The sequence below is a fragment of the Dermacentor albipictus genome, chromosome 7 (genome assembly GCF_038994185.2).
Source record: "Dermacentor albipictus isolate Rhodes 1998 colony chromosome 7, USDA_Dalb.pri_finalv2, whole genome shotgun sequence".
Lineage (NCBI taxonomy): Eukaryota > Metazoa > Arthropoda > Arachnida > Ixodida > Ixodidae > Dermacentor > Dermacentor albipictus.
This window is the reverse complement of record NC_091827.1, coordinates 5,550,054-5,577,233: the sequence shown is the minus strand read 5'-3', so window position 1 is coordinate 5,577,233 and position 27,180 is coordinate 5,550,054. Positions and strand designations below refer to the sequence as shown.

Sequence of the window (27,180 nt, the reverse complement as noted above, 5' to 3'; positions counted from 1 at the left end):
TGTTTTGTGCTTGTTCTTTTTTAAACGAATGCTGTTCTGTATGTTGTATGCGTGATTCCAAGGAATCTATTCACTTTTCGCTTCACTTTGCTGAGTGCTTGAAGCCTTTGCCTCACGGCGGTACAAGTCACTATTCCTGCACTGTACTGACGCCGGGATCGGCCCACATTTTTGCTAACGGGTGCAGACACGAAAAATGCCGCACATCGGTAGGCTAACAGCTTCGCTATAAAACGTTGACGAGTTCTTATCTATTGCGCAGATATAGTGTCCCAGCTAACATTATCCAAACTGTTAAGAGAAAAAATATTCATAGAATATGATGCAAGATACGATTTTAAGATCTACGCGGTGATCGGTCGTAAGACCTGTGACGGCGGAACGCCGTAGGTCGTATAATCTTATCTTGCTCCGTGATTTTATAATGTGTTTTTTATGCGAAGAACTTGGCTAACGTTAGCTGGGACTCACGGTATAGCCGTTACAAGTTTTTCTTCGAGATAAACTTTAGTGAAGGCTTTCTCTTTTTATGCCCTTCTGTCCTGTCTGGCTTCTGCAGTATCGACAACGTATTTGTTAACCACACATGTCATGAACGACCAGTGAAACGGAACGCGCTTCACTCTCGCCTGCTCCAAGGTGCCGGTAACGAGCGCACCCGAGCATTCTCGATCGGGCCGAAGCTTGTCGGCCCAGCGGCGTCGTCAAGTTCGTGCGGCGGCGCTGTCGCGTCCGGACAACCCTCGCCCTACAGCGCATTCCTGGAGAAAGGCGACCCTCATGCAGGACCACAGTCGAAGGTGAGAAGTCTGAGCTCTGTCTGCGGCTTTGTTCAGCGCGAGAAGGCGTCGGCCCGCGCACATGTGTAGCCGGCGCGGCTGTGGCTCAGCTCTGCTGCAAAGAACGAGGTCGTGAGCTCGATTCCCGATCGCTTCGGCCGCATTACGATGGGCACGGAATGCAAGAAAACTCTTTAGTGCTTAGATTTTTTTACGTACACGTTAAATAACCCCAGGGGATCTAAATTAATCTGGAGCACCTACTAGGAAGTCTATCATAGGCCCAATGTAGCCTTTGGACGTAAAACCCCATGAATAAATCAATAAATCACATATGAGTTGCAGAAATTCTGTGCTATGATCAGTGTCTATGGGCCCAGTTTATTCGGTCATACATGCTAATTAAAGGGGCGCTAGATGTGCACGCGAAAGTGGTTAACAGTTAAAACGTTCTTTCGGAATCCTGTAATGATATTACTCATTGAAGGGGAGAGGTGTTAATTACTGGAGAAAGGCCAAAAACTTCATTTCTTTAAATTTCGTGCCTAGACCTCAGCGCCACTTTTAGTTGCTAAGTATTTCAGTATTTTTTTTGTGTGTGTATTTAGGGCGCTCTAACGCGGGAGAAGCTGTGAAAACTTGCTACATTGTCTTTAGTTATTTTAGAATGCACTTGTCATACTTCGCATATCGATAACCCGTTAACTAGACCCGAGCCGACGCTGCCGAAAGGTATGACGTCACGGAGAGCTGATGCGCGGGAAATGAAAGATAGCGTTGCTGCGCGTCTTTCGTTATTGGAATGACAGAAAGCTGAGCTAGTTGGTAAGGATTCATTATGCAAAAAAGAGGTGAGGTGTGCAGACAGGACACAAGGGTAGAGAAGTGGACAACACGAACGCCGACTATATCAACTGAAGGGAGCACTGAAGGCTACGTATACCTAACGTAGCCGTCGATAGGACCACTGTTTTATGACATTCAATGCCAGGCTGTTCTTGCAGTCATTGTTTTATGAAAGACCATGGAAGTACCAAGCATTTTCTCACTTGCGGGATCTTCTTTGTGATCCTACTATGGCTCTAGTCATTGAAAAGAAATTTTATTTTGCGCTACAAACATGTGAAGCTTTGTGCATAACAGACAAGACACATATATTTTTGCTGTGAAGTTGCTGGGTGAAGACGAGTGGTTGTGCATGAGCTTATAAAACATCATTATGCGCGTGTCAGATATTTCTGCAATTTAATATGTGCCAACGGCCCATTGACAATGTATTGGGTCCCATGTAGTGAATATGATATTGTTATTTTGTCGCCATGAAACCGTGCCCTGTGTACTTACAGCTATGCATCGCGATGACTACCACTTACTCTGATGAAAGATGACATCGACGACGTATTACATTGTTTTATTAATACTGGGGATATAAATAAATTATTTTCAACACTGTTGCCGGCACTTGAAATGAATACTTACAATTCGCGTTCCTTCAACTTTAAAGCTATGTACGAATGTACACTCTTCCAAGGGAGAATAATGTGATTGACATGCCAGACGATCGTTTTCAGCATGAGTTGGCCTTTTGACAAGGAACTGTGCGGTGGCTAGGTGGCAAAACTGCGCAGGACCTTCAAGGTGCGTGAGAACAGTACACATGGTGAAGCGAAAATTGTTGTGCTTAACTGCACCCAAATAGGAAGCGAAAAGACGAAGACCGATATCCTCCCATGCACAATGCAGATGGCGGTGACAGTGTCGGTGATGCTAGCAGCGCAACGCATTAAGATGACAGAAGCAACAACAGCAGCAGCAAATCAATCGGCAAACTCCAGCTGCCCAGAGAAGTGGCTGCGCCATTCTGCCGATGAGCGCAAGGTATTCTATCCACAGCTACTAAATGAAAGGCTCTCATGTAGTGTCGCAGTGGAATGGTGCACTCATCTCCAGTAGTGACAGCTTATTGGCACAGGCTGTCTGAAAACACTGGCTATAATTGAGCAGATTCGATAAAAAAACACCAGGAGGCTATCCACTAATTGCAGAGATATCTTCAAACTGGTCCCTTCTCTCTATTGGGCGTGTCGACAAACATCTGCCTGCAGTGTCATGCACATGTTTATTGCTGCTGTCGGCGCAGCCGCCTCCAAGGCAGTGCTGCTGCCTAGTCGTGCTGAATAATCTAATACCATTGTGCCGGGCAACACAGCCTTTCAAATACAGTATACGCGCTGCCCTCACACTCGGGGAACTCTTGGGGGGGGGGGGGTCGCCATTCTCATTGTCACTGCTGATGTTGCTGCTGTCATCGATGACATCAGACACGTCGTCACCTTCATCAAGGCAAAAATTGTGCAACACTGCACACGCTACAACGATGTTGGCTGTGCGGTCCGGTTTATAATGGAGGACGTGGTACCGCTGAAGGCAGCGGAAGCGACTCTTCAGAGGCCCAATGCACCGCTCCAATGGCAGCGTGTGCAGTGTCGTACCTGCCTTCTGCAATGAGCGTGGGAGGATGGCCCGGGACCGTAGTCGGGAGCCATGGTTCCAGGGCGCAGCTGCTGTCACCTGCATGATCATAAAAAAGGGTATTAAATTATCTGCACAAGGTTGAGTGAGTGATGCATGGGTCATGTAAGATACACCTATACAGAAAGGCTGTAATAAAGGAATTTACAGGCTGAGCACCTGACGCAGCCATGATCACAGATAGCAATAGCTGGTACATAGTAACATCCCTATTTGCAGCAAGGCAACTCTTTGTGCGAGTTGTGTTAAATTCTTAAATGAGTGTCAGTGTAAAAAAGAACGTGACAGCACACGTACACTGTATACTTCTAACTGTACATAACAAGTGCAGGTCTCTTCTGCACAAGGTGCCACTGACGTAGTACGCGCACTTGCTCATAAATCGCCGCTTATACGTAGTGCGTGTGGTGACCAACTTGCGCAACCCATGGGCGAATACAGCGCGCGTTGGTGAAGCATTTTGCTGCAGCACTAGTCCTGCGTAGACTGCGGCGCGGTTTGTCGTGCCATGTATCATACACTTGGTGAATAACGGCTGTTGCCTCCGAGCTCTTGAGGCATACTTTTGCTTTCCTTTGTTGCTTTCTTCTTTTGTAACGTAGCCAGACATATGACAAACAAGAGGCTTCAGATAATTCAGAGGACACAAAACAGTGCAAACGTTAATAAAGCAACATTTTGCGTACATATTACATTAAGATGGAAAACTGGGCGTGTTGGCTTAGTAAATTCTGAGCTGAAAGGCGCATAGATGACGCCACACAGAACATGTGTACGTATCTTATCTGTGTGGTCGTCTACGTGCATTTCACATCGGAATAGACACATAACATACAAGAGAATTTAGAAAAGGCACACGAACCTGTGAAAATAGTAATAATGGCTCGCTATCGCAAGTAACATATTGCTAATTGGACATATGACAAACAGTAGATTTCAGGCAAGAAAATTCATCAACAAATTCGAATACCAAGATAACTTGCTGTGATAAGTAATTATTCTTTTTTAATTAAACATGTGACGCACAAGATGCTTCACGAACCATTGCGTAAACTAAGACTGTTTTTCCATCGCAAGTAAACGGCTAGACATGTGACACAACCCGCCGTGGTTGCTCAGTGGCTATGGTGTTGGGCTGCTGAGCACGAGGTCGCGGGATCGAATCCCGGTCATGGCGACCGCATTTCGATGGGGGCGAAATGCGAAAACACCCGTGTACTTAGATTTAGGTGCACGTTAAAGAACCCCAGGTGGTCGAAATTTCCGGAGCCCCCCACTACGGCGTGCCTCATAATCAGAAAGTGGTTTTGGCACGTCATCATCAGCCTGGTTACGCCCACTGCAGGGCAAAGGCCTCTCCCATACTTCTTCAACAACCCCGGTCATGTACTAATTGTGGCCATGCCGTGCCTGCAAACTTCTTAATCGCATCCGCCCACCTAACTTTCTGCCGCCCCCTGCTACGCTTCCCTTCCCTTGGGATCGTAAAACCCATAATCTTATCCATATTCAAAATTAGTTTGAGGTATGGCGCAGGTGTGTTGCTTTGTTTCGCGCGGATACCATTTAAAAGATTCAACATCCCGCCTATCTCGCCTATACTTAACAAGCTACTATAACATAAGCGGTTCGGGCTTCAATATTCTCTCACGGCGCGAGCACACTTCACTGCATGCTGCCAGAATTGCAACTGTATAAATTTTTCCCGCTGCTCACCTGGGCGGTGCTCGCCGGCCTTGGCAACGTGTCCCTCCTGGAATCGACGAAGCAACCACGTAGTTCTCCAGACGTAGGCGTCGGGGTCTGACCCCGGTCGCAGAACGTCGACGGCGAGAATCGGCATGTCTGTGTCACAAATCTGACTAGAGCGCGCACAGCATAAGCCACGCGTTGCTATGACGGGCAAATCAGACAAAAATGAACATAATTACGAGCATCGTGTCGAGGGCGTAGTAGCCCTTGTGGCCCATGAACGCCGCTTTCTGTTCGCCCTTCGGTGCGATCATGGCGATAAGGCTACCGTCCACGCATCCGATGATGCCGGGAATGGCGCTGCGTAGAAGGAACCCTTCTTTCACGGCCGTCTTCTCCGACGTTCTCGGGAAGTGGACCCACTTTTTGCGGGCCCCGGCGTGGACGATTGCCTCCGCCACGCGTCGCACGCACTTGCTGACCGTAGGCTGGGCCGCGCCAATCGTCTCCTCGCTCCCTGCCTAACGTTGGAGACTTCCCGTGGCGAAGAACCTCAACGCGCACAACACTTGTCGCTCCACCGACAGCGCTGTTGCTCTCACGCCTCCAAGTTCCTCCGCCACTTTGTCGCGCAGCCAGCGCGCAGTTTCTTTCTTCAGGCGAAAGTGCCGCCGAAACAGGTCGTCTGGCATGTCATCCGCGAGCTCTCTCCTCTCGCGCCCGAGCTGACGAGCCGCCGCCAACGCTATCAAAAAGGCAGCCGTTTTCTATTCCAAACGGAACGGGGCAGTCGCCAGTCATTGCAAGACATTGCCGGGTTTGTTCGCCATAATTAGGCATAATTAGGGCGTAAATGTTACTTTGACGTGTCGGATTTAGGACATTCCTGACGTCGCTTGACAGCCAGGCAAAATGGGTGCGGCCTGAAAAATTTGGGCCAATGAGCGAGGGGTAATGGCGGATTTGGAATAAAAAAAAAGATCGGTACAGTTTTACGGTATACCGGCCCGTCTGTACGGAGTGCTTGGGCGGTTTTTCTTTTTTTATTATTGCTGGCTTACCGAGCCTCTCCTTATTTTAATTTTTTCCTTTTTTTCGATATGTTTTTCAAGACACGTTGGCGCCTTTCGGTGAGAGCAGCTACAACTCTGCTCCGCAAAAAAAAAAGAAAAAATAACAACGAAATTGCAGAAAAAAAAAGAACTGAAAGCCACCAAACAGCACAAGTACATGCAAAGTTTTGCTAATGAGTTCACGAAGGCGCAGAAGGTAGAACCACACACAGAGCCCTTCAGTTCCGTAAATACCCGCCGTGGTTGCTCAGTGGCTATGGTGTCAGGCTGCTGAGCACGAGGTCGCGGGATCGAATCCCGGTCACGGCGACCACATTTCGATGGGGGCGAAATGCGAAAACACCCGTGTACTTAGACTTAGGTGCACGTTAAAGAACCCCAGGTGGTTGGAATTTCCGGAGCCCTCCACTACGGCGTGCCTCATAATCAGAAAGTGGTTTTGGCACATAAAACCCCATAATTTAATTTTTTGTTCAGTTCCGTAAATACATCAATGTACTGCGCACACGAGTAAAGTTTTGTTGGCGAGTGCGCTAACGCAAGTGTATATATACCATACATAGCACATCAGTTCCACGGAAGCCAGCATGTTAGAGGGGGGCTCGTAGAAAGGAAATTTGTCATCCAACCGACTGTCGCGAAGCTTCAAGGAAGCTCATGCTGTTTTCTCGGAAAGCGCCTCAAAAATTGCCGTGCGATTGGCCTCTCGAGGCATTTGCGTGTATTCGCGGACTGCTTTCACGCTCGGAAAAACACTTATGTAGCACGTATTGAGCAACGGAGCGCTGCGTCGGGATTTTTTCATGTTGCTCTACGATTTTCTCATTGATACTTTACATCTAAGTATAGTAACTGATAAGTTCATTAATTAATAAGGCTAATATAATTAGGTGGAGTGCGAAAAATAATCTGAGTATCTCAAGGAGACGGCAAGCAACATTACCTTGGTTCAGTCCAGCTACGTAGCATTTGCATATTTTAAATGTTTGGCTCTAGTTAAGGGAAACACCCTGTATTTTCCGATGTGACACAATGGCTATAGAAGTTGTGACCTTTGTTTTTTATTATTAGATGTTGACGTGCATAGAGGTAAGTAATGTATTAGATCACACGTTTCACTGAATTGAAGTAAGCACAATCGTACACATTGCATTTGGTTGCATATATATTAACAGCTTTGCTTTAAACGGACTCCTTAAGTGCGTTGGATCTGTATAATTTTATTTTGAAGTGTTCAGTTCCTTAAAGACCAAATTTAATTTGAATTGTACCTGCAGTTGAAGAGACCCTACACATCCGTCGTCAAAGCCGTGAATGGAGCTGGCTAGCGCTGCCAGAGCCAGGTGTCGCGTACACCTACACAAATACTTATAAGGCAGCAAACCGGTTTTTCAGTTCTGGTTGAACCTTTTTGCCCATCTATTTTCTTTCCTCCCTTTCTCTGTTTTATTCTTCGGCACCTATTACTGAGCGTTCTCGATTAGTGCATAAGTACCTTTTCTCTCGTTTTCCCCTCTTGCAATTTTTCACCGTGCTTGCCGCACTTCTCTGCTAATCAGCAGACTCATTCTCATAAAGAAAAATACTATAGTAACGGTCTCATTTACGGTGGAGAGCTCAGCAGCGCCGAGGAGAGGGAAAGGGCGAAGAAAAGAGTGTAAGAGAAGCGGACGGGAGCACTGCCTCTGACGGTGGGCTTCAAAAGTACGACACACTACGCACGCGTAATGCGGAAGGTGTGGGTGGGGCACCAGCCTGTCGGTGGCAAGCTGTCTTTTCGGCCACTATTATTTCCATTTTTCTCATTACTTATGCACTTCAGTCAGACGTGACAATCAATTTCTCATATGCTTTCTTTGAATCTTTAGTTTTGTTCATATTGTTGTAAATAAAATATAGAGACCCTCGGTGCCTCTTATTCTTTTCCGCCCATTACTTTTACGGTTGTGGATCCCGTTAATGTGTTCAGTGTTTGTTGTTATTTTCACCTTTCTTATCATCTCATTGGTCTTCCTTAGACTCCTGTATTTCAGATTTACGTATGGCCGACTCTAAAGAGGCCTGCCTTTCTATGTTCCAGTTAATAACCAATAATGTTCCCTTTGCAAAATTATGCGTCTAAGTTTTTACCTCCATAGATCTGACATCTGAATTACCTAACCTCTGCTTGCTTTGTAACGAGCCCGATGCAAATCACCAATTTCTCCTTCTACCGCCGCTTCTCCCTCCGCGCGTTTATATGTCGAATTTCTTGCAAGTAATCCAGATTTCACTTTGTGGAGCTCAAGCCTCTGCTGTCACTCGGTGCATGTCTGCTGGAGTTCCACTTATCCAAGCCTTCATTTGAAACGATGACCCATGACCTCAGATGGCGACAGCGCGTCGGGTACACTAGATGCCCAACCGCGGCTCCCTCACAGCAGCTCCCCACAACTTCAGTCGTGCGGCCAGAAAGGCGCGCTCTTAGGGGTGCGCAATCACGATGCACTTTTCTTTTTGTTTGCGCAGTATAGACTAAATCACATTGTGCTGCTATGTTCACTTTTCCTTTTTTGATTATATTTCATCGTTTATTGCTGGTGTTGGTCGATCTCTGCTCGTTAATATCAGCCATGTCGATGAAACAATGAGTACACGACAACCGACGACAAGGAGAGCATTAACAAGAAGAGCATCAAGAAAGAACAAAATAAAGAAAAAAGAGTAGAGCGCGCAGTCAGAAGCAGGACGGCAATGGCGGAAACGCGAACAAACGTTAGCGACAGTTGTAGACAGGATGTACCTCCAGTGAAGCGTGCACAAGCGCCCAGAAGAATTTAGGTTAGAAAGCTCAAGCGGTGCCGAGGCTGAGTGACAGTGGTGGTCAAATGCGGTGCACGGATGAACGAACGAAAAGTTTCAGGCGCCGAATATGCAACAGCCAAACACAAACACACATGGTTTGTAGATCACACATAGTTCGAAAAGTCAATCAAAACTGTTGCCAGACCGTGCAAAAGAGATTCGCTGTCACCGGGTCTCGCTGTCAAACGCTCTTGCTGTCAAACGCTCGGCTAACTGCACCCGAAACTTTCGCTCCCGGAAAATAGAAAAAAGAGGTGTGTAAATGTTTGCCTTCGCCGCCGCTACTATGATGGTGATGATTCAATGTTCTCACCTCAACCCTCCGCGTCCGGGACGCACCATCAGAGACGTTCTGCACCGGTGGCTCAACGGGGGACTTGGGTTCAAAGGACGCAGACGCTGATGTATGGACGAAGGAAACTTGTATTTGCAAGTTCTTTACAAAGCTTGGTCACAAGATTGCATGGTTTCAATGGTACATCGATTACAAAGAGCTACACTGGTTTGGACCACATAGGGCAACCCTATCTCGGCCATCCCATCCAGTTTCTTCGGCATTTATGTTTTACTACCAGAACTAACCTTGAACTATAACTTTAATTGTAATAATTTATTATTTATTTAATTGTAAATGGGAAAACAGCGCCGCGGTAGCTCAATTCGTTAGAGCATCCCACGCGTAATGCGAAGACTGGAGATCGCTCCCCACCTGCTGCAAGTAGTTTCTTATCCCCTTTTATAGTCATTAATTCATTCTTTCTTTAATTCACTCATTAAGTACAAGTAATTTCGCCTATGTTGTCCGTGGTGTCCTTGTTCGATGGCTTCCTACGATATATATATATATATATATATATATATATATATATATATATATATATATATATATATATATATATATATATATATATATATATATATATATATATATATTGGTGTTAGGCTGCTGAGCACGAGGTCGCGGGATCGAATCCTGGCCACGGCGGCCTCATTTCGATGGGGGTGAAATGCGAAAACACCCGTGTAGTTAGATTTAGGTGCACGTTAAAGAACCCCAGGTGGTCGAAATTTCCGGAGTCCTCCACTACGGCGTGCCTCATAATCAGAAAGTGGTTTTGACACGTAAAACCCCATAATTTCTTTTAAATATATATATATATATATATATATATTATGGGGTTTTACGTGTGATATATACATATATATACATATATATACAAACGCCTTCGCATTACGCGTGCAATGCTCTACCAATTGAGCTACCGCGGCGCCGTTTCTCCATCCGCTTTCTTGGGTATTTATGTTTCCTAGTAGAACCCTGGTTCCATTAATTTATCGTTTCTTTATGTCATTTATTAAGCACAAGTAACTTCCCCTATTTTATCCTTGGTGTCAGTGTTGGCTTCTTATGATATATATATATATATATATATATATATATATATATATATATATATATATATATATATATATATATATATATATATATATATATATATATATATATATATATATAGATGTATGTATGTATGTATGTATGTATGTATGTATAATGGCTTCGTTATATATATATAAAAGATCTTTAAAAGGCATTGTCTTTAGGCGTCCGCACGCATTCACTTTCGGTGGCTTTGGGTTCCGCCACATGCACCCTGCGTAGCCCAACGATTTCGTCGAGAGCAAGCATGCCTTCTGTATCGAATAAAAACGGGGCGTACCGATCGTCCGAACTGTACCGCGTGCGCAGAGACAGGACACGTTGAACACTTTGTGTGGTCGTGCCCAGAATACCGAGATGAAAGGTGCGCTTTTCTTGAGAAGCTGCAAAAGAAGAGCCTTTCGCATGCGTGCCTGCTATTCCCAGAAGGGTCATTTATAGCCTGCGAGAAAGCTTCGTCTTTCATTCTCTAAAGCGACTGGTTTGCTGGACATGTGGTGACATACTGCAGTAACACACTAAGAGGTGCTCAGGAGAAACAATCGCAGGCCTCCATCACCAGGCTAAACCCGTCATATGCTGCAATCCACCGCCATTGTGCAGGGGAGAAAATTTTATATGTATATAATCCGCATCTCTGTCTCTTTTCTGGGCTCCATCTCTATTGTGCCTCTCCACAGCCCTGTACAGCTTGACCTCTTTCCCGCTACAACAGCGGCACGCGCACTAGTGCTGCGCAGCGACTGTTTGCTCCCTCCCTGCCTTGTTACAACAGGAACCCATTATAGCCACCGCTACTCTCCGTCCCTCTCCCTCTTCTCCGACCGGTGTTTTCCGCTCCTACTGCCCTGCTTGCCCTACAAACATGGGACTCCGCCTTTCTCTTACCCTGTACCGTTGCCTATCTTGAAGGCTGCTGTAGGTCTGTTGAAGCGCCTAGACAGAGTCAACCACTGCATGTAACCACTGTTCCTTTTCGGCTTCACATATCTCTTGTATGCTTTTCTCTTTTTCCCCCGAAGAGCGGCCAAGCACGCTGTCTGCAGTCTTCACAATCAGGGATGAAGTACCACCTTTCTTTTTTAGGCCCTGATGCAGGTGGTCGAAAGTGTTGAAATTAAATACTTGTTCTATATATTTACACATAGTTCTACATATACGATATGTATATACAGCTATCATTATATTTGTACCAAATGTGTAACTTAATATTAGGAAAGTGAATAAATACACATGATTTCACCGCTGTTGCTGCTACGCCGACAGTCCCGATTCACTTGCTTCACTCCTTGTCATTTCTGTCACGCTCATCAGTTTGTTTCTTTTTCCTTCTTCTTCCCAGGCTTTCAAGGCCATTGCCGGTCCTAGCGCTGCTACTGAGCGTGCTCATGTGCTACTTGATCGTGAGCGAATGGGGTTGGAGGTCAGGCACGTCGTATTCGAAACAAACCACAGGTTAGTTCTCTCTTTTTACAGCGTAAGCTGTTGCGGGCTCATTTCGATAGTCGTGTCGGTAGGCGATGTCATGGAAAGGTATCTGTGTAGCACATCAAAACAAGTGCACGAAACGAAGACGAAGACAAGTTCGAACTATCAACAACGAAAATTTACTTCCGGGATCGGTCATAATTATACCCCCAAATCATCATCATCATCAGCCTGGTTACGCCCACTGCAGGGCAAAGGCCTCTCCCATACTTCTCCAACAACCCCGGTCATGTACTAATTGTGGCTATGTCTTCCCTGCAAACTTCTTAATCTCATCCGCCCACCTAACTTTCTGCCGCCCCCTGCTACGCTTCCGTTCCCTTGGAATCCAGTCCGTAACCCTTAATGACCGTCGGTTATCTTCCCTCCTCATTACATGTCCTGCCCATGCCCATTTCTTTTTCTTGATTTCAACTAAGATGTCATTAACTCGCGTTTGTTCCCTCACCCAATCTGCTCTTGTCTTATCCCTTAACGTTACACCCATCATTCTTATTTCCATAACTCGTTGCGTCGTCCTCAATTTAAGTAGAACCCACAAATATGGCGCCACAAAGTTTTCACAGTAAGCAGGCGTTTTAGTAGACGGGTTTTTAGAATTTTTGAGTTTTTACCTGTCGTCAACTTTTTTTACAGTGGAACAATAGGCCACATCTGCAGAAGGAAGGCATCTATATAGGGTCGTGTCTAGCTCCCGCCTTTGGCAACCTCTAGTTAGCACATTTAGATAGGCACATGTACGTACGCCTCATCGGGCTACCAGATTTTCAGGAAGCTTTTAGATTTGGCGACGATATTTCAGTGCTCCTAGGTTGCCCTATTAAGTGTTTCCAAGAAAAACGTGCCAATGCCTTTACCATGTTTCGCGAGTGTTTGAGACCTCTTGACGTGACTTTTGAAGTGCCTGTCCACAATAAGCTTCGGTTTCCTTACGTTCAGTTCATTTTTACTAATAATAAAACCTGCTGGGCCCACCCACGAGCTAACAGACCTCTTCCCCAATTCCATTCAACCCATTCCCCCACAGGGGCGTCTGCGTCAGCAGGCGTTTAGTGTGTTGCGACACCACGTACCCGAGCACACGAGGGTTGGACCCTCCCGCGTGTAGCCATGCGCGGCTTAGCCGTGTCTGGGGAAAGGGGGATCCTGGAGGTTGAGCCGATGCTGGGTGTCTGGACCTTTAAGGCCCCCCGGCGGAGGCAACACACCTCTTTGGCCTCTGCTTCACATAGACGGCATCTCCAGACTGAACCACCTGGAGGAAATCGGCAGTCGCCTTTTCCTGTCCCTCTATTCAATCTTTTGCTTTCCCTCTCGCTGTCTCTTCTTTCCTGTCTTCTTATCACTTCTTCTCACTTCCGAATTTCAAGGCGGCAATGGTTAACCATGTGGGCGTGGCCTTCCTTGGTCCTGGTTATATGGTTATAGCAGTTATGTATGGCTAGTGGTTTTTAAAACACTCCCATGTAGGGCTCCATGGTGGGCGGCCAGCTTAGCTGCCGAACGTATATGTTTTTTCATGGATAGAACCCCCTCTTCAGCAAAACCTGATCGGAGGCCAAAAGGCACCGGACCGAGGTAATGAACTTCAGTAAACCTAGTGATATCTCTACAAAATTTTTTTGTCATCACGTCTGAAACTGAACGAAAAATTCAAGACATGTCCCCTTTCCTCATCACCAAGACACTTAACGAGTGTATTGGTGAGACCTACAAAGCAAAGAAAATGAATTCTGGAGACCTCTTGCTCGAAGTTATGACGGCTGCGCATAGCAGGCACATTAAGAAACTTAAGAAAATCGGTGAGAACAGTGTGTCTGTCTCACCACATCGTACACTGAACTACGCGAAGGGTGTGATTTCAGAAACACAACTCCTAAAGTGCACAGACGAGGAAATCGAAGAAGCCTTGAGAGATCAGGGTGTTCTATCTGCAAGACGAATTAAATAATTAAGAGAAAAAATAACATTGAAACTCCGACCAAACACATTGTGCTGACCTTCAACTCCTTAACGCTTCCAAGTGCCGTTAAGGCCGCTTACCTGTACCTTAGAGTAAGACCACATTTGCCCGATCCCCGCCGGTGCTTTCGGTGTCAGAAATATGAGCACGGATCCCAGTCATGTCGCGGAAGAGCAACCCGTGCTAAATGCGGTCAACCAGACCACGGTGATGAAACGTGCACAAGCGAACTGTGCTGGGCAAACTGCTCGGGTCCGCACGCGGCGTTTTCCAGATCTTGTCCTGAGTGGAAAAAAGAAAAAGAAGTTATTGCATTGAAGGTACGGCAGAACTTATCATATATTGAAGCCATAAAGAGAGTCGCGTTTGCCGATAGAGGTACTTACGCACAGGCTGTGCATAGAGGGCGTGCGCCGCCGATGGTGTCAGTTGGAACACAGGTGGAGCTGCTGGACAAAGTGTCAGCACTCCGGCCCTCCTCACCCAGTGAAAAAAAGAGACGCTCGTAGCAAACCTCTCCTAAGAGGCCCAGAGGCTTCTGCTGGGGCTGACGTCGGTCAGCACGCGGTAGAGGCCACGAAGGTCTCAACGTCGGTGCCGAAGAAGCGCTTTCTTTCCAAGAAGTCGGCACCTTCATCAAGCACCATCAACAATGAACGCCGAAAGGGCGATGATATGATGGAAGTGTGTCCATTGGACACGAATCAAACAAAAGAGCCTACATCTGGTAGGCAAACCAAAAAGTCGGGTATTGCCCCTGGAAAACAAAAAGGGAGTAATCTTCCGGTCATTCCCCCTGCCTAGGAGACGTGACCTAAAAAGCATTTTAGCAAGTTTTGGCTCATAAACATATGTCATCTTTGTAATCTTTTACATAGAATCTCTTCGTGAAGTACTTGATAATCCACATCATCAAATATGGCTACTATTGTGCAGTGGAACTGTCGTGGTTTAAGAACTAATATTATGACATTTACGATCTTTTCGAGAATGCTGAGGCTTCTGTTATGTGTTTTCAAAAAACTCATTTGAAAGGTTGCTATAAACAATCTCTGCATCGATATGGCATTTTTCGAAAAGATAGGGAACAGTCTTCAGTCGCATCCGGAGCAGTCGCTATAGTGGTTGCTCAAGGAGTCTCAGTACGTGAAGTAAAGCTTAACACCAACTTAGAAGCTGTTGCAGTAAAGGTTCAGCTAGAAAAAACAATAACAGTATGCTCCCTGTACTTACCACCAGGTAAGACTATCACAAGAAAATAATTGGAAAATCTTGTGAAAGAACTTCCAGAACCTTTCCTTTTATTGGGTAATTTTAATGCTCATAACGACATCTGGGGCAGTAGCCACACTGACGCGAGAGGGAACATGATAGAAGAATTTTTAGACAACTGCAATGTGTACCTTTTTAATGATGGAAAGCGAACATATTTTATAGCAAAATCACAATCTACGTCAAGCATTGACCTCTCCTGTGGCACGCCATCACTTGCTAGGTTTTCTACTTGGGACGTGAGGGAAAACCCACGTGGCAGCGACCACTACCCTATAATACTCAAGCCGATTGACGCGCCTCCAACAATGCCAGCACGAAGACAGAGATGGAAGCTGGGTAAAGCAGATTGGTCTCTTTTTTTGGAAAGCTCTGAAAGAAGGCTTGATGATGTCATCGCACTCAATATTGACCACTTATGTGATCCGATAACGAAAAAAATTTTAGATGCAGCTGAAAACTCCATACCACTTTCACAGGGGAAGCTTCCACGTAGACCAAAACCGTGGTAGAATGATGCGTGTGATAAAGCTCGTAGGAAACAAAACTGTGCATGGTCTCGACTAAACAGGTACCCAACCTTTAAAAATTTATTGTTCTTTAAACAAAAGCGCAGTGAGGCTAGAAGGGAAAGACGGATAGCAAAAAGAACATCATGGGTGAAATATGTGAGCTCGATAAACAGTCACACAACAAGTAAATTAGTCTGGGAGAAAGTGAGAAAAATTGACGGTGTTCATACAGAATACACACTCCCTATATTTGACGAGGAAACGAATCTTACAGGGCAAGCAAATATACTTGGCGAGCACTTTGCTGGAATTTCGAGTGACGCTCATTACACTACCGAGTTTCTTAAGATAAAGCCCACTTATTTGATTTGATTTGATTTGATTTAAAAGATTTGAGGTCGCCTGCTCACTCTTTCTGCCGTAGAAACCTGGACAGACAGCGTGCCCCCAGAGACGGCAGGGTTCTCCCGAATCTTCTTCCTCGAAACCGGAGGCCTCGGTTCCCTCACAGCACGCATCTCCTGCGCGGTTGAATCGGCGGCGAGGGTGCATCCTCACTGGACAGTCTACCTTCTGGCCGCGGCCAGTGGATATGCGTCACAAAGAAACGTCACCTTCGCAGGTCCTTTCGCTCAAGTGCTCAGGTCCATTCCGAACGTCGTCGTCGACGTCGTCAGGGTGAGTGCTGCCGTCTGTCCAACTCATGCTTTTGTCTTCGTGGACTGGTCCAATGCATCATCGTGTATTTTCCACACCACCCGATGCTATGGGGCACTGTCAAAAAGCTATTATGCTGCTTGATGGAAACGTGACAATCGCGGTAGAGCTTGAGTGCCGATGAACGCAGCATAGTTTAAAATAAATTATGGGGTTTTACGTACCAAAACCACGAACGCAGCATGCTTAAGTATGCAGTGACACGACGCGTTGTACATGCAAGGAGTAGAGGTGTAGGTACACCTATAGGTCTGAAAAACATACAAGACGTTATGAACAGATTATAAATACATGTCGATACAGCTCGAAAACATATTCATAGCGGCCATTCAGTCGTTTAACTTGACTGACTGAGGGAGTGATTTAGGCTTTTACTGAATAAATTTGAGAGCGGCGGCGTGCGGAGAGATCAGAGAAGCACAGATCTTCTTTTTTCATTCATCAGAAAATATTATTCACGTCGGCTCAGTGGTTGCTGGCGAGAGCGTTCATTGCGCGCTAAGAGTTGGCAAGCGAGAAAAGGCGCAGGAAACACGGGCCATCATAGAATTCACACGCTGCTTGCCTTAGCACATTTGGTAACTGTCCGCGCAAAAAGGAGAAAATACTTCGACATCGGTGACATATAACACATAACCTATACACCCGCGCTGCTCTTAGGACAGGAGATCAAGAAAGAAAACGGCCTACAGTTTCTCCGCTAGTTAGAGACCCTTTCCCGCCAAATAAAACAACATTCTCCCAAGATACCCATGTTCCTCGATTGATTTGGCGTTCCCTCTTTGCTGTGCCCGTTAATAATTGGATAACCGGTCCTTTAGTAATTTTCTCCTTCTGTGCTCCGGCACTGCCATGAGCAGCCAAACGAGGTGTTCCAGGGGACGCCTCTTGAGTCGTGGTACGAGTCTGGGATCCTGAGCCAGAGCGCCTACCCCGTGGAGCACCTGGCCGATGCTCTCAGGCTGGCGGTGTTGTACAAGCAAGGTGGCGTGTACCTCGACATCGACGTCATCGTGATGCGATCCCTGGACTCGCTGCCACCTTGCGTCTGCCAGTCGCCTGTGGTGAGCTGTTGAGAACGCGACCACTGCAAGCAGTGACTGCGGAGTATTTCAGCAAAGCGTTGTCGTTGTACAGTTATACCATTAAAATGCCGCCCCCTACCCTCTGTGCTTGCTCGGCATTTACTGCGCACGCGGATCTGGGGGGAAGTCGTCGGTGAGACTCTCTGCTAAAATACTCTACTGTCTGATTGACTAAAACGTCTTTATTTTCGTTTTTTGTTTTATTTACATATTTGAGATATGAGTATTCGAAACTGAGTGCGGATGCAATAATTCCCTTCGATCGAAGAATTCGATTCGCGTGCTTGCGCGGACACGACGCCGCCTTTCTAACCGTATTATGGGCAACACGCGAATAATGACAAGGATGCCTTCGACAAATACAGATTGGCTGATAAAAGAAAAGTCCCAGTTTCACCTGAAAGGCGAGGCATCGATTACGAGAGCGAATTATTACGCAGCTATACAAAGTAAGAATATAGATTTATCGACCGTATAAACGTGTAAGCATTCGCTTGCTAAATAAATTAGCAAGCATGGTGTCACGCGCACACACGCAAACATAAACGCATTTCACTCGATGACTGCGGACTTTCGATGTCAAAACGCCGATGTGAGGAAGCGCGGCAGCAGCAGCGAGTGAATTGACCTTCGTGCGACCTCTAGCTTCAACGCATACTAAGCGGCAAGAACACAACGCACACAAAGCTATCAGCTCTCGGCGCGAATGTAGCCTGTCCCCTTCGGTGTTAAGGTAGGGCCCGCGCGGCCGCGCCATACGCAGCCGCCGACGTATACTAGAACGCCTTCCTCAAACCCCAACCCCGGTGCCTTGCGAGTGATAGACGACTGCGCGCTTCCTCCTCGCCTTCTTGCTTTGTACGCGCGAGATCGAGCCACCATCAACGGCCACCCTCGCACGCTTTCGCGTGCGATGTTATCTTGCTTGGACTTTATACGGAACATCACGGCAACGGCGGATGTGCGCCTGGAGTGTCCGTATAATTGCTATCGCAATAATAGATTGATTGGACAGACAGGCTATATAAATATGATACGTTGACCTATTGATATGTCAGCTAGTCTACCTGAAGTACTTCATAACTACGTCATCCTTTCATTTAATGTCATGTTGTCTGTCGTCTGCAACGTACTGTCACAGGGTAGTGAATGTGAACGGTCAGGAAAACTACCACAAATGTGACTAAAGAATCCAACTCTTGATTGGGCGAATGTGGCAAACCTGTGCCCAAAAAGGAAAGCGACACTTGTGCGCCAACAATAGCAGAGAACCCATTCCCGGAATCTGTACTCACGGGTCAGGCCCATCCGGAATTTACACATGTGTTTCCATTCCGAATAATCGCAGGTGCTTGCATAGATTCGAGATCGGCCCGTATTACAAATCACATTAAGACCCTTGCAAGGACACATATGTACAACACGTTGGTGTAGCTACGGCCGCTGGATTAAAAAAAGAAAAAGAAGGTGTGGCCTGTCGCGTGCATCGAAACGATGTCATCCGCCGCGGCGCCATCAGTCGGGACTCTTTGTCTGGCATCTGCACAGAAAATGCTTCAGAAACGCGCTTGGAACGCCGTCGCCCCGACGCGTCTCATCTCCCGCAGATAGCGCCGTTCGGCGCAGCCAAGCGGCCGACAATGCAACTACGGCTGCCACGTTCGCTCCCGTTGCAGCCCGTCTGACGCGGCAGGCCGCACCTTTATCCAGCGGCTGCGGTACAGCTCTAGCATCAGGTCCGGCCTTCCATGTCTCTGATTACACTGCCTCCGGGATCGGCGCGCTATATCTTGCGTCGACACCAACAACGTATAAAATAAAAGGAAAAATGAAGAACTTTATTTTTGTTACACGCAGGAGAATGGCGACATGGTGAGCAACGGCTTCTTGGCCTTTCGCCGAGGTGATCCCTTTCTGCTGTACCTGATGCAACGCGTATGCGAGGTGTACAGGCCGAAAGAGTGGAGCTCCATTGGACCCAAGCTGCTGCGGCGGGTAACACTGGCTCGATGCGGGGCCCGACAGGTGCAAGCGCTGCTCGGACGCCGATGTGGCGGCGACACGGGCTTCACGGTACGCTCTTATATAAGTCTCCTTTTGCGTGTTCGAAATTGTATCGAACTGGTTTGCAATTGTTTTGAATTTGGTTTCCAAATGGTTTCCAACTGACCCCCAACGGGTTGCGGATTGCTCTCCTACAGTCTGAGTAACCATCTATCAGACTCATTGTCCAATTGATCCGATAGTTTTCAGAAACAGATTGATAAAACTTTATTGTTGGTCAGTGATGGCGGCCTCAGTCTGGGCCCCCCGGCGGATTTTCCGCTTAACTTTCAGCGCGAAACCGCCCTCGTTTCAACACCTTGCACCACTACTTCCGAAGATGGGTCTTGCTCGTCCAGAACGCTTCAGCTTGCTTTCCGAAGATGTTCGTGACCGGCAAATTGCGATGGGTTCAGGCAGATCAAGCTTGGCTATAAAAATTTCCGGCATTAAATTGCCCCACTCGCACATCACTGTAGCTGGTAGGGAGAATTCGCGTCGTGTTGGTGGTTTATGAAAACAGTGCTAGCTTTCCGCATGAGAACCGCGCTTCTTAATTTCCTCCAGGAGATCAAATCGAGTTTGGAAGATGCTAATGCATTTTACCGCGGCGACAGTTCAAAGCTCTTAAGTGGATATGCAGTGTGCGTTCGTGCTTTCCGTGACGTCGTCATCGCGGGACCACCTCTTCATCCCGAACTCATCCTCACCATATGGCGACGTAGCCACCTGACATCGAATTCGAGCTCCTACAAGTAATGCGCAGTTTGGAGCAGGACGCGCTTACGCATGGCGCTATCGTGATAGGGTCCCTCGTTATGCGCTTCTCCGGGAGGCGGCGCTGACATCGAGGCGCCCTTAGCTGTGCAGGGTGATATGGGCTGGACAGGTTTTGAAGTGAAGGAAGCTCGCAGTAAAATTTATTACGAAGAACGACTGAGGAATATGGAAGAAGGTAAATGTACTGGGAGAGGGCTGAGGTATTTGTAAAGAAAAAAAAAACATTGATTCACAGTGGAGGAAAAGAACTAGGAAGCTTGCCAACAAGTATGCGGCCTGTAGGGTGAGCTACACAGCAACAAAGAATGTGAAGCGGAAAGTTATAGAGGCTGAAAAAATCTCGTTTCGGCGGCAGTGGAAAAGAAACCTGCCATGAGTAACTACTTAAGAGGAAAAACGAAATCAGGAAAGAAACAATTTATGATAACTCAGAGGGAAGCTCGTTACTTTTCAAAGCGAGATCATGATGCCTTAGAACACGCACTTATAAAACGAGTTATAAGAAGGAAGAAGAAGCATGTGCTTGTGTCGGTAAAGCTAAGTAAACGATGAAGCATGTTTTATTATAATGTGAAGACGTCTGCCCAGCGATCGATTTAGGCATTTAGGCGATCGATTTGGGTTCAGCGAAAGCAGGGTGAAAGTAAACTCGTCCGCAATAGAGATTAGTAAGACTCGTGGAAGAAAAGTAGGGAAATGACAAGAAACGTAGACGTACAAAAGCACACTTCGCACAAGGGGATCAGAAAATTTGGGTGTGGTAGTTCATAGCGTTTTTTTTCGTTTTTTTTTATTGTTTAACCTATGTAGGACATTAGGCAGTATAATAGCAAGAGCTTGGTGGCGCAACTCACCGCCCCGTTCCAAAGGGGACGCTCATAACATCCATCCTTCAATTCATCCGCATAAAACCCATAGAGTTTCTCAGGGAAATCTGGCGCTGCTGCGCTGTGGTATGCATGGGAATGCCGGTATATTGTGGATTCGGATTGGCAGCGTTCTCGTAGAGACAGGACAGCTTGAAGACGCGCTTGGCAAGTACCGTTCCGTCTGTCACAATGATTCACTTTCTACTAAAACAGCACGTGAAAAGCTGTTTTAGCTTTATTATACATGTTTTATTTAACTTTGAGAACTTGTTATTGTGTGTATGACTACATGTCACATAAAAAGTATCAGCGGGCCGCTAAAGTTGGAGGACAGACGACAAGGTTCGCGCTCACTTTGAAACAGTTGGTCGTCTGTTCTTGCTTTTCTTCGCTTGATCATGCATCGTGGGTGAGTAAAGATGTAATATGCGTTAATGGAAACATTTTATGAAGATTTTACTTTGAAAACGCGTTATTTGCGCAGCCATATCCACGTTTTAGACGAAGCCTCTTACAACACCAGCCAACACGAGCCTCGCAGACACATATACCGTCATTCCCATGACGGCACGGTGCCCCCTTAAGAAACTCCCATAGACGGTGGCGCCAGATTACCCTCTAGGTGTTATAGTGAGAAACTCTATTATAAAACCCCTCAATCTCCAAAAGTAGCGCCAACCATAGAGTTTCCTACAAGAAAATGGCTGTGGCTTAGCTAAGGTTAAGCCCAGGATGCGAAGCATACTAGCCTTTATTTTAACGCGACAGCGTTATGAGCTCGTGTCGCAGAAAAGCCGGTGTCGTCGGCGTCGGCTCAGGCGTGCGGCGCTTGCTCAGGCGCACATTTCGTTGTCGCGCCGAACGCTGCGTTGCCCGACGCTCACCGCGTCCGATGCGGGGCGCGTAGTCGCTGCGCCGTAGCAGAGCCACCTAGAAACAGTCTCTGTAGCACGCCGCAACCTTCGCTTCTCATTCCAACGAGCAGCTCTGTCTCCAGGAGGAATCTCACCTCTAGAGTGTCTAGCAGAGGCAAGCGCAGCTGCTTGGAGCCCCGTTTCTCCTCTGTCGTGACGTCACGGTGTCACGTGGTCAGCCTTGAAGGCGACGCTGCGAGTGACGGCGCGAGTTGGAGCCCCGTTTCTCCTCTGTCGTGACGTCACGGTGTCACGTGGTATTGAAGGCGACACCGCCGCGCCTGAGGAGCTGGGTTGAGCTCTAGTAATATGCTTCGCATAAAATTACTAGAGGGAACTCTGGCGCTGCAGTCATTGTCCTACCATGGGAATGACGGGAAGTACATGGATTTGTCTGATATTCGTGCTTGTGGATTCAGACGTTCTTATGGCTTTGTGTATCACGCTATATAAATCTTATTGTCGTATATTTCAGCGCGATCTATATTCTTCGAAGTGTAGAAGACGCCGGGAACGCGTACAATTGCTATTAATTGCAACAATCGAGCTTGTCTATGTGCCAAAATCGAAACGCGGCAAGCGTTTCAAGGCACTGGCATGCCCGCGATAAATTTATAAGTGCGTTTCATTCGCTTGTCGATACATGCATCCGTGGCTTAATGGTTTCAATATCAGGCTTCCCTACTAGAGTCCCTGTGTTCGAATCCTGCCGTCAGGCAATTTTAATGACGTTTATATAATTGTTTATTACGCACTACACTGTTGAAAATGAGTTTACGAAGTCACAAAGCCGTTTGAAGCCAAAAGAACGAAGTTTAGGCAAATCCATGTACTTCCCATAATTCCCATGCTGGGACAACCGCTCCCATTGTAGCTCACGTAGACACTAGCACCAGAGTTCCCTCTAGTAATTTTGTAGGAAACTCTATGGCGCCAACCACTTCCCTCATGACTTCCCTCCTCTTCCGCTCGGCGTGTGGCGGAGTCTACTCGGAGCTACCATCGTGTGCGGACGTGAGGTTTGGAGCTCCTGCGTCAGCAGCAGATGCTACAGCGTCTCCCGCGCTCTTCCTCGCCCTATTCCGAGCACGACAACGGACGCCTCCTGCGACCTTCAACGGCGACGTCAAGATCACCACCGATGCAGCAGGGACGCTCGCGGCGTCTCTGAGCCGTAGTGCTCGAGCTAAGCTACAGCGTGGTCAGGATCGGCGTCCAGGGACAGCTGACCTTGTCCAACACCGCGAAAACCCGTTGACCACGATCATGGATGTGGAAGCTACCAACGGCGACGATCCAGCAACAGAAGGATATCCAGAAGACCCGGTGGATGGATCATGGCTCACTGCTCGTGGCCGGCGGAGACGCCGCGCCGACGCTAAGTCTGACCCGGCAGCCCGCCGCCAAGAGACGCAGCATTCGAACCAAACTGTACCACGGCGACCCCAGAGGCCCCCACTTCTGCCCATTGACTATTTTAATGCCATCCTGCGCACGAGAAACGGTCTCGCATTCGGTGAGTGGCCTCGCCACACTCTGACTCGCGCCGTCGGCATCGAGGCGCGCCTCAAGGAACAAGTGGTCGACGAACTTCACCTACGTGTTCGACGTGCCCAAAACATCGCCCTCATCAGCACGCCAAGTGAAAGAATAGCGACCAGCCTTAACAAGATGACATCGCTTGCACTTGGCCCGCATCGCTACCCCATCTCAACATACATCGCCTCCCCCGATAATTCCTGCAAAGGAGTCATCACGGGTCCGGACACAGGGACTACATCAATCGAACTTTAAGACCACTTGGTGGCACTTGGGGTGGAAATCCTCCATGCTCGCATGAGGGGGCGAACAACCACGGCCATCATAACATTTGCTGGCCTCAAGGTACCGCGCTACGTTAGGTATTATGGGGCCGAGTACCGATGCTACATACACACCCCGAGGGCCCAGGTGTGCAGCGTATGCCTCACAGTGGGCTACCGTGCGGACGTCTGCCCCAGACAAGCATCAAGCGCTGCATCACATGTGGGACTGAAAACCCATCCGCCCCCGAACCTCACCAGTGCCAGCCCCGGTGCCTGACGTGCAAAGGGGATCATCCGACAACCGATCCCAGCTGTCCGGGCCGGGCACGAAAGCCACCCAACAAGCAACGAGTGCGCCAGGAACTCGACAAACAAAAACGGCAACAGCATCGTCCTCTGGCCCAATCTAGAGAGCGACGAAGCCGATCGCGGTCCCGTTCCCGATCTCGGTCCCGATTCCGGTTCTTAGGCCCCTGCGAGTGTCCTAAGAACCGAGAGCGGGCACCGCCATCATCTTCATCATCATCCTCATCACCACAGTCGTCACCACCACCAGTGGCACCACCACCGGCCAAGAAGAAGCCGCCACCACTACCGCAACAGCTACCATTAGCAGCGCCCGAAGGGCCAGCCGGACCTAAAGGGGTAAGTTGGGCGGAGGGCCTGCCACCTTCACTGCGCAAATCTCCCTCACACTCATCCGAACCTCAGTCCCTACCACAAACCCAATCCCAATCCCAGGCGCCTCGCGCAAATATCCCTCCCCAGTTCACAACTGCATTGTGCCGCGACCTCCAGCAGGAGCTTCGAGGAGAATTGCACCGAGCTACACAGGAGATGCGAGAAAGCATTCTCACGGAGGTTATGGAAATGATCCGAGCCGCCTTTGTAGACTTCCAAACCACCGTGCTGAAACCAATGCTACATGAAATTACTAACGAACTCAAGCACAGCGTGAGCGAGCTCACGGCACAACCCCTTCCCCCTAAATCATCATCCTCCTCATCCTCACTAGTCGCACGCGCTACACCAACCTCAGCGCCGACACTAGCGACAAGCGAGCGCGCTCACCCGTACGTTCGCCCAGCCCAGCTACAGAATGGTGGCTCCTGCAATGCCAATGCAAAATAGAACGGCGGGTCTGACGATGTGGCAATGGAATTGCAAGGGGTACCGATCTAAACGGGGCTCGCTGCAACAGTACGTTGCCGTATCGTCAGAACCGCCGGACATCATACTTCTCCAGACGGTGTACGCATATGTTGCCTTGAAAAAGACAAGTACACTTGTCGAAACGTTGTCCCCGGCTTTCACGTTGTTCTCGTTTTGCTCAACAGCTTAAAAAAAGCAAAAGGATAAAAAAAACTTCAACAAAATATAACCGAAGCTACTTTGGACTATACCTTCTAACATCTGTGTGTTTGTTTAGAGTCACAGGTAGATTGTAGGCTAGCGCCTGTCTCGGGCACTGATATTGCAAGAATTTTGTTTTTCTTCGAGACTCGTGCTGACCGTGTGCATTCGCTTTAATCTCTGTTCAACTCGTAATCCAGACTGGAAAAGTGTTCGCGAGGCACCGAATGAGCAAACTTCTTTTTGGCGCAGGTGCTGCCCCACTGGATGTTCCTGCCAGTGCCTTACGACCGGTGGCAATCGTTCTTCGTCGCCAATGCTAGTCGTGAGGCCTGGATCATGTCCTCCGCGAGCTACGTCATGCACGTCTACAACAAGATGAGCTCGAAGGCGCCTGCAGTGCCTGGCTCCGCATACAGGCAGGCGGCCGAGACCTACTGCCCAGACAGTTTACGGCTGTCGTTGCAAATCCAGGGCACCTTCTGACGTTGTTATCTGGGAACTGGAATCTAGCGTTTTGTATGCGCCATGACTTGCAGGCCCATAGGAAAGTGGCTGAGGGCTTCTGCGCAGGCAATAGTTTCATACAAACTTACTAACCTGGGGAAAAGTAGCTCTGCAATCGCTCCATTACCATAGAAATATTTATTTATTATTTATTTATTTATTAGTACTGCAATCCCCTCTTTGAGGTTTTAGCAGGTTGTACGTATTATACACAAATGCAATCATAAGCCAAATATGCCCAAACGAACAAACAATATAACTTGCAATAAGCATGGCTAATGACATCATAACATAGCGTTTAAGGCAAATAGTCTAAACTCAATACAAATGATGTTAGTGTTGGCGCCATTACTGCGCTATCATCAGCAGACTATCCTTATGTCCATCGGCAGGAGGAAGGCGACTTCCAGCGACCCCTGTGTTGCGCTCCCCTGTCCTGCGCTATAGCTGATTACAACTTGCGCCTGCAAGTTTCCTCATCACCTCACCTAGTTTTCTGCCTTCCTCGACTGAGCTTCCCTGCCCTGGCACCTATATACTGTAACTTTAATGGTCCTACGGTCAACTGCCTTGCGCATTACATGACCTGCCTAATGTTTAATGCGCAAAAAAAAAAGAAATGAAACCACACACAGCACTCGAGAGAGGACAACGGGACAGAGCGCCACTCACAACTACTTTATTTTCACAGAAGACACGTACTGTACATATACACCCTCAGTCAGCGCCTGCGCAACAAGCACACTCAAACATCAAGCACGGTAAGAAAAGGCTCTTTCAACAAACTTTTTTCTCAGACTTATACAACGATAACGACGTTTCACTAACACACAAGCTACCTTTCTTATCAATATAAAGTGTTTCCATTTTTTCTAATATGCTTTGGTATATTAGGGCCCTATTTATTTTGCTCATCGTTTCGTTCATGTTCCCAGATACCCTCATTTACACAGCGCCCAATCTGTCTTCTATAGGAACAACCACAGGAGAGGGAAATTTCATACACTAACCTTTTGGCACATTTTATGAACTGTCGCCCATGCTTGATTCCGCAGCCTCTTTCCTTTTCCTTTCCTTTTTCTATCCGAGATCAAAGGCCTAGGAGCTGTAAAAAACGAGCGGAACACCATGCCTGCTCGCTACCTTCTTCGAACTGTGGGACAACTTGTGCACATATGGCCCGACCACCGGTCTCATCTCGTCTTGAGGGACCTCAGCCCCAGCTCTCACAGCCCTTCTTTTCATTTTTTACAAGAGGCTTTCCGCAACCCCCTCACAAGCGAACCAGGGAACCCAGCTGAAGCCAGCCTGGCCAATTGGTTTTCGAAACTCATATGCATCTTGTGAATACAAAACTTCCTGAGCGCGGATTCAAGAGAGAGTGGAGCAATTCCACATTTTATTAGTTTGGAATGGGAAGAGCCGAATGGCAGAAGCCCTTTATTTGCACGCGCCAAAACCACAATCTGATTATGAGGCGCGCCGTATACCGAGGGACTCCGGATTAAGCTTGA

The 27,180-nt window shown here is 47.6% G+C and overlaps 1 protein-coding gene and 1 long non-coding RNA gene across 3 annotated transcripts in view; one reads left to right on the top strand and one right to left on the bottom strand.

Annotated features, from left to right (window-relative positions):
• The window catches only part of LOC135920767 (uncharacterized), a 77,147-nt gene extending 61,027 nt beyond the window's left edge, over positions 1–16,120 (bottom strand). For both annotated transcript variants that reach the window (XR_011507311.1, XR_011507312.1), the window contains exon 1: positions 16,004–16,120. This is a non-coding gene — a long non-coding RNA (uncharacterized lncRNA). The remainder of the gene's footprint in view (positions 1–16,003) is intronic.
• On the top strand, positions 489–27,180 carry LOC135920766 (lactosylceramide 4-alpha-galactosyltransferase-like). The gene is made up of 6 exons (XM_065455017.1): positions 489–800; positions 11,701–11,813; positions 16,018–16,271; positions 17,171–17,374; positions 19,253–19,468; positions 25,412–27,180. Exons 1-6 carry the CDS (start codon positions 781–783, stop codon positions 25,643–25,645), a joined length of 1,041 nt encoding a protein of 346 aa, XP_065311089.1. The 5' UTR covers positions 489–780; the 3' UTR covers positions 25,646–27,180.

What these genes read in the sequence shown, in the direction of transcription:
- LOC135920766 (XM_065455017.1), top strand. Translation starts at nt 781, where the DNA reads ATGCAGGACCACAGTCGAAG. An exon ending in ATGCAGGACCACAGTCGAAG is followed by an intron (nt 801 to 11,700) that starts GTGAGAAGTCTG and finishes TCTTCTTCCCAG; the next exon opens with GCTTTCAAGGCCATTGCCGG. An exon ending in GTATTCGAAACAAACCACAG is followed by an intron (nt 11,814 to 16,017) that starts GTTAGTTCTCTC and finishes TTTCTGCCGTAG; the next exon opens with AAACCTGGACAGACAGCGTG.